Source organism: Tauraco erythrolophus, chromosome 14 (genome assembly GCF_009769465.1).
Source record: "Tauraco erythrolophus isolate bTauEry1 chromosome 14, bTauEry1.pri, whole genome shotgun sequence".
Taxonomy (NCBI): Eukaryota; Metazoa; Chordata; class Aves; order Musophagiformes; family Musophagidae; genus Tauraco; species Tauraco erythrolophus.
Window position 1 is genome coordinate 2157769 of NC_141478.1, and position 14702 is coordinate 2172470.

Consider the following 14702-nt stretch of genomic DNA (forward strand, 5'->3'; position numbering starts at 1 on the left):
TCCCCCAGTTCCTCCATCTCTGCCAACATAACTGAATGCGTAGCTCCTCCCTAACTGGTTTTATCAACATTATTGAACAGTAGTGTTTTGTTTTTCAAAATGGCATAGACACAGTGCACTAGAAGTCAACTGCACACGCTATTATCCAGTAACTCTTTCATCCAAGGGTGGGGAGAAGAGGTTAGAGGGGCTGTGGGGAGCAGAAACTTCTATGCCCAGAGACAAGGGTTTGACCTTTGGGGAGGTGACAAGGAGGAAGATGAGAAATGTGCTGATGGACAAGTGGGACTGCAGGCAGAGAGTACACCTGACTGAAGGCCTGTGTGCACTTATTCACTGTATTTTCACCTTTAGACCTGCAAACTCACACTAATGCCACAAAAGTTAGTTACAAACAGGTTTTTTTGTAACTAGCAAACAGATTTATAAAAGCAGTGTCTACCCTGCAGCTATCACTGCCACAGCGAAACCAGCCGATGTGGTTACTGCTAACAGCACAGTTCTGGCAGCACAAAGGTTAGGATAGGGCTGTAAAAACCTGCCCATAAAGCTAGACCAGTACATAGGTTAGCAAACACAGTCCTGAAGCAGTAAAATTACCAGCAACAGGGAGCTAGCAAGTATAATGGCAGCAAGGCTGTGTTTGCACACAGGGACTGCCCCGTCATCATCTCCAGTGCACCACTGGTACACCAATCTAATCTCAAGTGCGGACACTCTTAAACAAGTCTATGCAATGTTAAAGCTCCTCACATACAGGGACAGGACAAATCAAAAATAAGGTAGTTTAAAATTGGTATTAAGAATGCATTTACAAATTTGCCCATGGACACACAAAACTATGACTGGCCCTTTGCTTATTTACTGAAACCAGACAGGCACCAGTCTCGTAAGAACAACATACTTCCCAGTCTTGCAGACAGCTTCTGCCACTTACCATATTTACAGCTTTCAGATTTTCCTGGTATCAAGGCAATCCTAAGAACATGGTCAATTCTTGAAAACATTGTGCGGTCACCTTCCAACACAACAGAAGGTATGCTCACACCCAAGATGCTCCCAAAATCACTTATGTATTATCCCTGGTTTTCCACACCAAAGTGTAAATCATTTAAGGACCACCTTGTTCAGCTGCTTTTAAGAAGCAAACATGCCACATTTCCTTTTCAGATGGTACATTCTATCCTTATCAGATGAGTCCCACAAGAAATAACACCCACCTCTCTTCAAAACTATTTTCTAAATTAAAAAAAGCCACCACTTAAAAGAAGGTGTTCCTTACATACAAGAATCCTGGCTCCCCTAAAACCACTGGTGATACAAAAAAAAAAAAAGACAGTAACAGGTTCAAAAGAAAAATATGTATATGGAAATATATTACAAAATTTTATGAGATTTATGTCTTAATATGTGTAGTGCCACTCAAGCTCTTGAAACAAAGCAATTACTGTCTTGTCCCATATCAGCGAGCCTGTATATACTGCACAGCTTTTAGAAATTACTAAATGCTCATCACATGTTCCTGGACACCAAAGCCCACCAGCTTAGTGCATAGAGGTTTAATGGCAGGTCCTTTCTGGAGAAGGATGGGCTCTGGCAGCAGCATGCCAGGCGAGGGAGGGAGGAAGGTCCTCTAAACGAGCCATAACCGTGGCACAAGAAACAATCAGATGGTCTGAGACTGGTAGGTTTTTCAGCTGGAAATTAATTCCTGCTCCAGCAGAAAAAACAAGAAGGAAAAATTCTGCCAGCAGAGTGTTACACTGAAATCCTTGAAGGTCTCTCCAGCCTTTTGCTGTCTGCCACAGGTCCTTCCAACAGAAAACCTGTGGCCTGAGGTGTCTGTCACACCGTCTTACAAATGGAGAGCTTGGAAAAGTAATACCTGCTAAACAAATACACAAGCAAATGAACTATTCATTGTTTAATAATCCATCAGCAGATAGAATGTGGTATGTATATTTCCAGTTCCAAGTAGATAAAAATGACAGTCGGAATAAATTTGGCATTCTAATTCCTTAGCCCTACAGCAAAAATGAATTATTTTCTTGTTCTTTCTTAAAACAATCCCACCTGATCACTACTGGAATTTGCTGTGTGGCCCTTATTCCCGTGTGCAATGTTTCTGCAAAGCTCAAGCACTTTTACATCTGAAACTTGCTTCGTCTCATGGATACAATAGCTAATTTTGGACTTACCCTACTCCTGCTGGGCCAGAGTCATCACTGGCATAGCTCCACTGTAATTCAGTCCACTGATGCATTTCAGACAATGTACAACATGATCTAATACTTAATGATGATTTCCCCCCAACATACTTATTTGACTAAATAGTAAAATGACATATGCAGAATTATATTTAAAAAACAAACCAAACAACAAACTAAAACCATACTGAAATCATCTTGCAAACAAATACTAATTTCAAATGACATGATAATCAGACTCACAGATACATTAGGACAATCAGGGCAGTCCAGAGGAGAAGACACAGCTCTTAAAGTCACAAGGCCTGGCTACAGTTCTACCTCTGCCATCGACTTTCACACAAGCTGTTTCACATTTCCACATCATTCCTCTGATATACAGATATTAACCTCTCAGTATGCTGCTGCAAAGACTAACCCAATCCCACTCGTTTGGATCTCTGTAATATACATACTAAACAATAATAAAAGTACATATGAATGAAGGGTAGTGTTTAAAAAATAGTGCCAAGCCATAAGGAGCTACCAACAAAACATGCTGACACTTCCCCCACACCAAGGTTTAAGATCTGCAGGATCCAGGCTCTGTGTTGTAAGTGAACATGAAATGTTTTAATTCCTATAAAGATTTCTTTTAACAGAGCACGGTCTAGGGGAAAAAGACGTTCATTTCTGCATGGTAGAAACAATCTCTAGAGGTGATAATATTTTTATGACTTGTGATATCTGCTTGCGTTGTTACTTATTTTCAAGCTTTAAAATTATTTTTCTAAATTAAAACATCGTAGTCCACCCATCTCTTTGCTTCCTTTGAATCATAAAATATCAAAACCTTCCTCCCTTGTCTAAGCCACCTTGTTACTGGTAAAAGCAGCACCAAGAGGCTTCACGCTCCGCTCCCTAACAGGTCAGCATCAGCTAGACACAACACCCAGGTCACATCAGCAGGGCTGCTCAAGTCATTTTCTTCTTTTGAAATGCTAAGTATTTCAGGGAAGTGGTTTAAATGGGGTATTATGGATGTGGAAAGCACACCGCTTACCAAGAATTTAAAAACATAGGTTTTAAGGCATTTGTATGGGCTGGTAGCTCTACAGGTTTTGATTTCTGCTCGAACCAGGCGAAGCCAGGCTAACTCTAACAAAGGCTGAGAGGTTTATTTGCATTACTGGCCAAAATCTTAGCCACAGTCATTCACCGCCAAAAAGATAAGGAGACTTTATTTTTTCTTTAAAAAAAAACACTACAGTTGTTGGAAGAAAATTTTAGGAGTTCCAAATATCCACATTTCTAAGCTACTCGCTTCACTTTTTCATGCAACAGATGCTGCTTTGTATTAGCTACTGCATATTAAATCATTCTGACAACCAAGAAAGCATACATTTGTTTGCGCCAGAGAGAAGCATGAATACACACACACAGAGGTATCTTCTCACGCAGAAGCATACAATTATGCAGCATTCAAATATTTGGGATGAACTTTGGCCTTTGTTTAAAAAAAAAAAAGTACCCTCAAACAACAATCAGTAACAGAATCAGCAGTCATCTGGCTGAGTTCACAGAAATCAACAAATCTTCAGCAATAAAACGCCACTTGTAGCCAGCTATTTGAAAGTTATTTGGAAATTTTTTCTTAGATGGGATACTCATATGCACGTCCTTTATGGTTTATAATGGTCTTAAGGATCGATCTCGGAGTGGAGGTTAAAAATAAAACCTATGTTAATTCAAAAAATGGGGGGGAAAAAAAATCAGTTCTGTTCACCCTCACATGCTTTTTTTGCACTCCAAACAAGCCCCTTCAGCTATGCCATTTGCATTCCCGATTTAAAAAGTAATTTGAAAACATATGCACAGCAGGGCTCTAAATCACCTCTTCAGAGTAATATCTGTCTAGCTAATATGGAAGAAACCAAGCAACCCAAACAAAACCATTTTCCTGATACATTAATCACAAGAAAGTCTTAATGTAACAGTACCAGCGAACAGGCTGAAACTTTTGACAATGAGAGTATCCACATTAAGTCGAACTGTAATCCAGAGCGCTTCCAACTTTTTTTTTTTTCTTTTTATAATCTCGGCTGGAGACATTTTCTCCCCTGCATTCCCCTCTTACTTTCTTCCTCTCGTTACTAAACAGTAATCCTATTTTGTAGCCGATCTGTTGGGTTTTTTTTAAAAAAAAAAAAAAACAACTATATACAGAGCCAGGATAGAGCATGCAGGAGAGGACTAACACCGCACCTAAGTGCAGCGGAAAGCAAAACAAGCCCTCTGCCAGGCTGTGCCAGAGCACGCCGGGTCCCTCGGGAGAAAGCTGCCACCGAAGGGCCTCCGAGCCCCGCCGTGCCCGCCCCGGGGGCACCGGCGGCTGCGCCCGCCCCGCCGGCCCCTCCGGCAGGGGCCGCGGTGCGGGGGGCTGTGGTGCCCCGGCAGGGGGGACCCTCGTTTCGTGCGCTCCCCGCCCCCCCCGCCCGTACCTGGGGATGGTGATGCACTTGGTGTTGATGTTCTGCGTGGTGATCGCCTTCTCCAGCTCGTCCAGCTGCCCCGTCTTCTTCAGCTTCTTCACCAGGCTCTTCACCGCTTTCTCGCACCATTTCTCCTCCTGCCCGTTCTGCTCCCCTTTCTTCCAGCCCAGGAGCCGCTTGACGATGGGAGGAGTGAAAGGCAGGATGGAGGACATGCTGGCTCGCCCGGCAGCGCCCCGCCGCTGGCTCCGCGCTCCGCTCCGCGCCGCTCCGCTCCGCGCAGGCCCCGCCGCGCCGCGGGCAGCACAAAACTCGGCCCCGGGCGGCGGTGGCCTGGCTTGGCCCGGCGCCGCGCCGCTCCCCTCGCCCGCCCTCCCTCCCTCCCTCCCTCCTTCCCTCCCCGCCGGTGCCTCAGCGCCTCGGGCCCGCGGCACCAAACTTTGCCCGGAGTTCGCCGCCTCTCCCCGGCGGCAGCAGCTCCCTCCGCCCCCTCCTGCCCCGCTCTGTGTGCGCGGAGCGGCGCCCACTCCAGCTCATTCCCAGTCTGTCTCTCATGCAAATTGCCTGCCGGCCGCCCCGGCCCGGCCGCCACCCCCTCCTTCCCTCCCAAACGCGCTCACTCACGCCGCCGGGGGAGGGCGGGGAGGCGGCCGGCCCGCCGGGAGCTCCGCTCCCACCCCCCTCCACCGCCGCGCTCCCGGCAGAGGCCCCCCGCTCCCGGGCGGGACGGGGCTCCCCTCCCTGCCTCCCTCCGCCGCCTTCCCGCCGCGGGGCCCCTCAGAGCGCAGCGCGGGAAGTTCCCCTCAGGGCCGCCGCGGTGGGAAGGAGCGTCCTCACCCCGCGCCGGGAGACCCGCGGCGCTTCTGCCCGCCCCAGCCGCGTCCTCTCGGCCTCCCCGCAGCGCGGAGACCTGCCGAGGCGGCGGTCGAGCGACAAAACGCCCCTCGGTGAGGGGAAGGGACGGAGGGTCCTCGGGCAGGGTGGGATGGACGCGGCCCCCCCACCTCCCCGCGCAGCTGTTCCCTCTGGGAAAGCTGTGTTTCCACACAGGGATAGCCCGGCACAGCTCGGTCAGTCGCGCTCAGACAATCAGCAGCTTTTGTTTCAACCCCTTTCATTTACTATTCCATTCCCTCATCTTTTCGCCCCCAGCACCAGGGACCCGAATAATTTTTGCCCTGTATCAGGCACAAACGACACCCTGGAGATGTTTACTCCCAGACCTGGTCAGAAATCCTCAGACGGAATATTTTTGTCAGAGGATGGCAGCTTGTTCGGGATCTAGGTGTTTTGTGGAGACGCTTCAGTTTTGGCTGACTCAGGGTGGCATCCAGGTGAGTTTCCAGTTTCTCACTTTCCATCGCTGGACAGACTTGGCTGTGGCACTCCCCGGTCTCTGGCATCACCCCCTCCATGCCAAAAGGGAGCCCGGGCCCTAAAAAACATGGGAATACAAACCAAAGCTCCTCAGGGCTCCAGTTCTCCCATAAACTGCCCCAAAACGGTGCTGAGCAGCACGCACGGCAGCCTGGTGAGCAGGGAGGAGGCTGGGGGCCACCTGCAGAGTCACTGGGTGCCTCTGCTGGGACCAGTTTGTGTTTCCGAACGCCAGCTGCTTCACAGCTCCTTGCAACAGCTGCCCGGGAACAAAGGGGTAAAAGTTTTGGGGGACTTGGCTCCCAAATTCTAAGGTTTTGAGCTGAGAGGTGCTTCCCAGTTTTCTCCATCCTATCAGAAGGGATGATGGTGAGCCCAAATTCAGGAAGCCTCCGGGGCTGCTCGGCAGCTCCCAGACACACAGGTTCTTGCCAACCCACATTCCCATATTCCAGGTTCCAGTGCAACCGAGTGGGGAGACTCCTCGAAAGCCAGCATCCAAAAGCTTCCCGTGCCTGTGGATTCGGAGCAGCTAGCTGTACAGGTTGCCTTGTGGCAACCTATGGGTTCAGGCAGCATCTGAGGCTTGGAGGCGACTGGCTTGGCTTTCACAGGGGTTTAAAATAAACAGCCTGTTTCAGTCTGAATCGGCAGTACCAAATTTTGGAATATCAGTATCAGGAACAAATTAAATACTCCCTTCTCTGCATTTTTTTTTTTTTTTCTCCAGCATTCTCACATTATTCCCCAACATGCATTCCCCGAGCGTCTTGAATTTTGGAGGCTCACCACTAAAATTTTGGAACATTGCCCAGACCCACTTTTTGGCTGCCTTGGTTGAGATGCCTGAAGCAGAGAGATGTGGAACCCCTGTAGATGATCCCAACATCATTTGAGGAAATAGTTCCCCAAGACCTCTAAAGCAGCAAAAAAATTTTGACACTAATTACACTAAAAGCAGGATGCCTAAATGACTGACTGTTGCTAGTGCCATTGATTTGCTGCATATTTGTGTTTTTCTGGAAAGGCCTAGTTCCTAATAGCTGGTGATTAGTTAAGAATCTGAACTTGCATTTTAAATTTTTTTTTCCCACAACTTTAGAGAATAACCTGAATACGTGAATCAAGTGAAACACAGATGATGAAGTTAGATACATTTTTTATGTAGAAATAATTACTTATTACAATTTTAAATGTAGTGAAGTTTAAAGTAATCTTTTTCTATTTTCCTAGTTCTCGGCCCAGCATATTTTGCAACTAAAAGAAGCCCAGAAGAAGACTGAGCCTGAAGGACCTGTCTCAGACCTGGCAAGTCCATACAGCATCAGGGTGATCTCAGTGCAGATTTCTGCTGGGAACTCTATCCGTTTCTTTTCTAGCTGTTCTGGCTAGAAAGGTGTGAGGACTGTTCCATACTTTTTTTCAACCAGAAGATTTGCAGTAATACTCAAATCTCATCTCTGCACACAGAATTCATGCTGTGACGTCAGTTCAGCAGTGCTTCTAGAATTTTCTGTACATATTCATGGAGTAATCTTCACTCTGATACAGTCATATTGCAAGTGAGCGACTGGGTAAATTTGAATAAGGGGAAGGAGAGGGAGAGCCGAGTGGTTTGCTCACACTCGTACAGTGATTTAGTGGTAAAAGGATGAATAGAATTTGCTAAACACTAAACCAAGCTGAGCCTTACATGCTTATAGTGTCAGAAATGGGGTGCAGGCAGTTGGATCACTGATCTGAACTCTGGGCCACGGCAGCGCTGTGAACACTACTAAAAACAAATCAACAATTTGGTTTGGGGATGCAGAATTAGTTTTTAAGATTAGGGATGTTGTGTTCTATGGAACAGCTTGTGTGCTTGCTGGGGTTACCTGTCAGAATGAACTGTTCTATGAAAATATGACTTTCTGAACCCCTAGACAGTAATCCTTTATTTCAGAGAGTTTTGGACACTCTCATAGTGGAAAAATTAACAGACAGGAAAAGACGGGACCATCCCAGTTTTGCATGGTCTGGATCCGTTCACTGGTTTACAAAATGTCTGACATCTTGGAAGCCACCTCTAGACAGGATAAGTTTATGCATTTATTTGTGATAGAATTTTGCTTTTTAAAAATCGTTACCTTCATGTGTTTGTAGCATAGTACAGGTTCGGGGACTCCACTTATTGCAGTTTTCTCTTACTGAAAAATAAGGATATATGTAGTCTGTAATAATGTGACAAAACCATGTACTTGATTCATATACTTGAAGAAAAAAACCCCATACCCTTTATGGCTTATCTTGCATTTCGGAACCTTTTACTAGTACACCAGCACCTTAACAATTAGTAAAAAAAAAAAATCTCTACATTTCTTCTTCGTTAATGGGATCAATGAACAGGAACAGAATTTAAACTTTACTTTCACAAAGAGAAAAATCGGGCTTTGATTCAGGAGCAGTATAAAATTAGCACGAGAAACAAGAAGGTGTCCTCTGAAGCTCACACGCGCGCGTAGGTACCTTTATTAGAGATATTTTTAGCAGCTTCTGAGACTGAAGAATAGCTTCTGTGCTGTGCTCCGTGTTCCTTTTACATCGTTCAAGTATCGAGCGAGGGATTTTCGGGCAGACACGAAGCCGGCTCCGGCGGCCCTCCCCGACACCCCTTGTGCAGGGCGTGCTGGAACAGGCAGGCTGGAGGCAGCGTGGCCAGAGCACGCTGTTCTCTGGCTACGCTCACCCGACAGACGGTTCCTAGGGGAGCCTGGTGCCTGCTGAAACAGCTCCCAGGCTGTCTTAACACGCAATTGTGGCTAGTTTGAACATCAGGGAGTGGTTGAGAACCAGCTTCTAACGTGCTGCCCCCATCTCTCTTTCACTCACCTACTGAAATATTAAGTATCATTTCCTACATGGGCATCACCTGGATGTGGAAGGGAGTTTTACAGTGGCACTGACCACGACAGCTGAGAAGCAGGTGGACAACCTGTGAAGTTGACAGCCGATAGGAGCAGCTAAGAGGGCTGTGACCTCCTCAACTCCATGTGCTCCACGTTACGTAAGTATCTCACCCCACACTGAAGGGTGAAATAGGCAGCGGAGAAAATGAGGAGATGGTAGTTTTTAATTGGGTTATATTCATATGTTAACTTGTAAATAAAGGCTGTGACATTTAACTCTGAATCTGTGTCACATATAATATGCATAAACAAGGGAAAGTGTGGGAGCTTTCCTCGGTTAAGGTAACATCTCTCTATATATGTAGAACAGCATTTACATGCAAGCAAACCTATCTTAGTCACTCAGAACAAACCTACAGGAAAATAACTTTTGGGGTGAGTCACGAAAAAAAGCAAGGTCATGCTAAGTTAATGTCTCCAGAGTTAACTTCAACGCTGCGAAACACGCGGCTCAGACAAATCCTTTCAGGGTAGAGCAGTTCCTCTGCTCCACGTATGAGAAAACATCAATATATACAATAAAAAGTTGCTAATTCACCTGGGTGTTCCAAGAGGCTCAGTAGTGTAAAAATCACACAACCACCTCTGAGCAAAGGTGTAGTTAAGCCGGAATTCTGCCTGTGACTGCGGTAGTACCTTTTGCCTAAGGAAAAAATACAAGGCAGCAGCATGTCCAGAGTGATTCTGCTTCTCACATACTCTCTCAATTTTGCCCATTATTTGTGTAGGCACTCCTGAACTGGAGCTGGTCTCCCTGGAGAGCCATGGATAGGCCAAGACCTCTCCGTTTCTGACTTACACGTACGAGTGGTCTCCTCTAGACCCCCGTGTCCCATCTGGGACACAGAATAGAGCTCCTCTAAAGATGAACTGAAATTTCAGTGAAAATATATTGCCTGTAAGACTCCTTCATCACTTATTTTACAAACTGGACGGTCCTTAGTGACCGTACAGGAAGAGAAAAGGTGGTGGTGTCGTTAGGGCAGGTGAGTTTCTCCTGGGAAACAGGAGTTGTCCCCTCTCTGTCACTGCTCCTGCTGCGTGACACGAGGCAGCTTCAGCCCAAACGGTGGGTGTTTGCTGCGTGCACCTCACTCTCGGGCGGGCTGGCGGCTCCCCTGGGGTCAGGTCTGCAGCTGCACGGGAAGCTGCTGAGGGCTCTGCTCCAGTAAAGCGGGACGTCCTGGTGGCCAGGGTCCTTGAGAACCTCCTGAAAAACGCACCTCTAGCAGAGTTTTGAAAGTGGCAATCCTAATTCTGGTTTTCCCTGGTCATCAAAGGCTTGGCTTTGAAATCCTAATACACCTTATACGATTAACATGGTTTACCTGTGCCCAGTAAGTGACAGGAGATGGCAGTCAATAGTATGGAGGATAGTTCTTTGGTTTGTTTTTTTTAGTTTCACAAGAGACAATAAAGCATCTCGCCGGTGACACCAGGGCAGCTTTCCCTGCGCAGCTCTCGGAGGACAGGAGAGGTGCGTGCAGGGACACGAAAGCTCCTGAGGCTGAGCCCTGGGCTGAACCACAGTCACTTGGATAAGGTGATCCTGATCTAATCTTTACAGATGTTTTAACAGCCTGAAATTAATACACCTTCAATTAAGCTGGAGATAAAACTCTCTACAGGAATAGACATCCAACAGGCCGTGCAGATATCCTGATGGCACGGAGTGGAGTGTTTTCAACACCCGGTTCGGCGAGGTGGCAGCACCTGCGAACGCTCAGCGCTGCCGAGACTTTGCATACGAGCAGCTGCTGTTGGGCTGTTCCTTGGTGTGATTGCACACACACTTGCCAGTTCCAAGTCTTGCAACCTGAAATTTCACGTTTTTTAAAGTATGCTATGTGGCTCAAATAAGATCTAAATTCTCAGTTATAGGGAAGTTTCTCCTTATAAGACATTTCCCTCCTCTGGTTGCTGGAGTGACCGGGGTCCATGTAAAATTACAGATGGTCTCTGGTGGTACAAAAAGCACCAGTAAAAAAGCTGCAGCCAGAAAAAAAAGAAAGGAATAGGCCATCCCCCAAAGCCCCAAACACAGAGGCTCATTACAGGTAACACAAAAAACTCCAGTCCCAGCCACAAGCATTTTATTTGAGATTCTTTTCCTATATTCATATATGACTGTCTGTCCCTTCTGAATTCCTTGCTGTGTCTACACCCTTTTCTTTGCCAGGGCACATCTGCTAAAGTCTTCATTTTGGCTTTTGAAGTGGGCATTTTATATCCAGCTGAACTTTAAAAAAGATCCTGAGCAAAGGCCTTTAACGAGTAAATATAAATATATTATTTTTATGAATAGGCCCCTGTTTTCACATGTTCCACTTGCAATGGCCTCTTGTCCACAACTGCTGGCGTGTCAAACCCTCTACGGGAAGAATACACTTCTAGAGGAATACACTTTTCCTTGTTGTGCACAAGGGAGATTCTCAAAAAATATTTTAATTAAAAATATCACCCATCCTTCAGGGGGAAATCCCACTGCCATGCTGCAGCTTTTAGTAGCAGAACCCACCCTGGCCAACGTGCTGGAACTGACTCCCCTGGCACTATGGAGAGATCCTGATCTGGATTCTCACTGTAGCTCAGACAAATTCCACTTGCTGTGGCATTTGGGCTGAACCTGAGGCTGCTCCCAACATACGTCCCTGTGCACACACATCGGAGTGCAACTGCTTTGGAGCTCAGCCCTGCCTCACCCAAGTCAGGTGGGAGTTCAGTAATTTAAATTACTGGAGAGTTTAGCCAGTAGTTTCTATGCGGTGGCTCCTCTACGTTAAAACCAACCATTAAAGGCTGCTCACTTTTTCAGTTTTGAGGTTTGCTTAGTTAAGAAGTGCCATGACACTCTTTTTTAATTCTTTTAACCCGAAATGCAGTTGAGGCCCCACAAAGGGACTGTCATTCTCATCTGAATCAAGAACCCTCTTTAATTCAGCAGCAGTAAGGAGTGGCGTGGAATTATTTGCCTATGAATAATATGTTAATATTTATACATAGCTTGCTCAGATAAGAAAAACACTTGAGGATTTATAGGAGAAGCTCTGTATGGCCAAGCTTTGTGGAGCAGTTTTTCAAACTCCATGTAGAATCCCAAGTGTTGATTTTGCCTCCTTACAGTTTAATGTGTAACCCAAGAAAGAGCTTTCTTCAGGATTGAAAAAAAAAAAAAAGTAATAAAGGAAAATCAAGCCACTAAAATCTGCCTGCTCTTCTTTTCTACTGGAGATTTCACTACATTTTGGAGAGAGCACAGTCACATTAATATGGTGATCCTCAAGCACAGCTGAACGGGAGAGAGTCCACGAGCTGTGCATGTACATACACAAAAACCTTGGCTTTACTTTTTCTCTTCAGCCTTTTTCTGGGTGCTTACTGTTGCAAAAACGCAGCTTTACTTTTTCACAAAATTTTCACAAATCTCAAGTCCTCCTTCGGTTATAGGAACAGCACAGAGGGGGAAGAGAATCCCAAAGGCACGTTCTTGCTGTGTGTGTGCGAGAGGAGGGATGTTTACTCCGTGTTTATTTGTTCTGGGGGGAAATAAAGTGCTTTGTGTGAGGGCTCTTTGCTGAAACGCTCTCAGGGCCCTGCTAAAGCCTTGCCAAGTCTGGCAGGAGAGGGAAAAGCAATCCGGGCAGACTGCCCTCGATGAAAACTAACCTCAAATTCAGTTTAAACACACAGGGCAGCACTTGATGTAAAGGCTAAAGGCAGAATTACCAGCTCAAGCATTCAAAACTCCTGAGTCAAGACCCCAGCATATCATCAAATAGGCTTAAAACTGCAGCAATTAAATTAAAATAATAACACTGTTCCCTTTTTTCTGCTCTTTTTGCATCTCAAAGGGTTCATGTTTCTTACCTTGTCTCAGTCCACGTAAGAGATGAAATGAAATGAGGGCTGAGGTTCTGATGCAATTATATGTTTCTGGGAGCTAAGGGCTTTAAGAAACATCACCTGTGTGAGGCTGGCAGCAAACTTGAGAGAGGCAGGAACAGTGCAAAAGAAACCAGAGCTGTGGAGAAAATGCAATTAATTATAAATTTACCCGAGATACTGAACAAATTAAGAAACCTCAAACGCTGCTTTATTGTAACACATTGGGATCCTACACTATTTAGTCTTTCTTTTAGGATGAGCTAACCAACAAAATTTGGACCTGTGTCAAGATTTCAAACCAAAGCTGCCTACATAAGGCGTCTTGTTGGTTTTGAGATGAGGTTTTGGGATTTTTTTTTTCTTATAATAATGCCACATGGCTTGTTATAAGGCTTTTTGTAATGTATCAAAGAGCAATTTTTTTCAATATTGATGGTCTTTCCTCCCCCATGGAGTTGGGAGTAGAATTGAAAATCACATGTTTCGGCACTCAGAGAGTTCCCTGTGAAGTTAATGGAAGCCAATTTAGGCACCTGGGTACAGCCTTGATGGAGATTTTCAAAGGCTCGTGTGGTTTTTATGACCTTACTACTATTTTTAGCCTTTAGAAATCTCTTTCATAGCTTAACTTCAGCTACTCCTTCATGAAAACTCTGTCCTCTCTTTACTTATTAGCACTTATAGATGTCCTTTATAGATTCACCTGTTTTAAAGTCACTGAAACGAATGCTGTGGGTCCTGGAGGGGGGGAATAAAGAGTAGGGAGGCTAGAGATAATTTCAGTTACCTAACATTTATTTGACTTAGTCACGCAGAACTGGATCAGTGCAGCTGATACAGAACGATGATTAAACCAGCCCCTGAATCTATATTCCCATGTGATCACCCTCATTATCTCTGCCATTAAGGTTGATCTGACAAGTAACTTTTATTTAGAATCAGCCATACTTCTTTTCCCCGCCTACCCCAAAGGCACCGGAGTTGTTTGCAGCTCCCCACTTTAAGTAAAATGTAATTTACGCCTACAGTGCAAAGAAGGAGCTGAGTAGAAGAGAACTGGCTTCTTTATTTCGGGGGGCCTGATCTAAAACCCGTTATTTCGGGGGGCCTGATCTAAAACAAGAAATCAGGGTTTGTAAAGAGATTGAAGATCCCTGAGTTAAAAAAGACAGAATGCTGTAACTCAGTTATTAAATGGCCATTGACTCCTTGCTTCCTCGTATACAATCACATAAAAAAATGCATATACATTTCAGTATCACGTGTAATACTGCATAAATTGTTATGGCCTAAGCCCAGAGCACTCGACCTTTAGTCAAGTAGACAAACTGCTGAAAGTAAGAATATTTTTATAACAAGAAAATATTAGTAACAATCACTTTGGGCAGGAATTTCACTATGTGAAACTATGTAAGCATGTGTTTAGTAAATGGGCCCATATCTCTGCTCTGGTCTATAGGGGATGACCTCCTGGCTGACCCTTCTTTTAGTGACGCTGACTCAGTAGATGAGAAATGGTTAACTCCTCTCCTGTACCATCACTCTTTCTCACCAGATGCAGCAATGACAAACCAGAGGTACAAAGGTTCACAGAACTGACTGTTTCCAAAGAGATACACTACTCCTAAAAGAAAGCAAGCCAGTCTGGAAACTACATTTGCAACGAAACGGTCTTTTTCACCTCTGATTCCTGGTTTTGATTTTGCTTGTGTTTTCTGGCTTGTTTTTTAAAAACCTAACCAAGCTTGCCGAGGTGGAGATGGAGGCACATTTGAAATTAGTCGGCTCATTTTGATTTCTTCTGACAATTCTGAGAG

General features: G+C 45.4%; 1 protein-coding gene across 5 annotated transcripts in view; it reads right to left on the reverse strand.

The window, feature by feature from the left end:
- SMAD3 (SMAD family member 3) overlaps nt 1-4893 on the reverse strand; it is a 72725-nt gene extending 67832 nt beyond the window's left edge. For all 5 annotated transcript variants that reach the window (XM_086620631.1, XM_086620628.1, XM_086620630.1 and 2 more), the window contains exon 1: nt 4688-4893. In XM_086620631.1, the coding sequence (XP_086476757.1) occupies nt 4688-4893 (206 nt within the window). The remainder of the gene's footprint in view (nt 1-4687) is intronic.
- Between the last annotated feature and the right edge of the window lie 9809 nt (nt 4894-14702).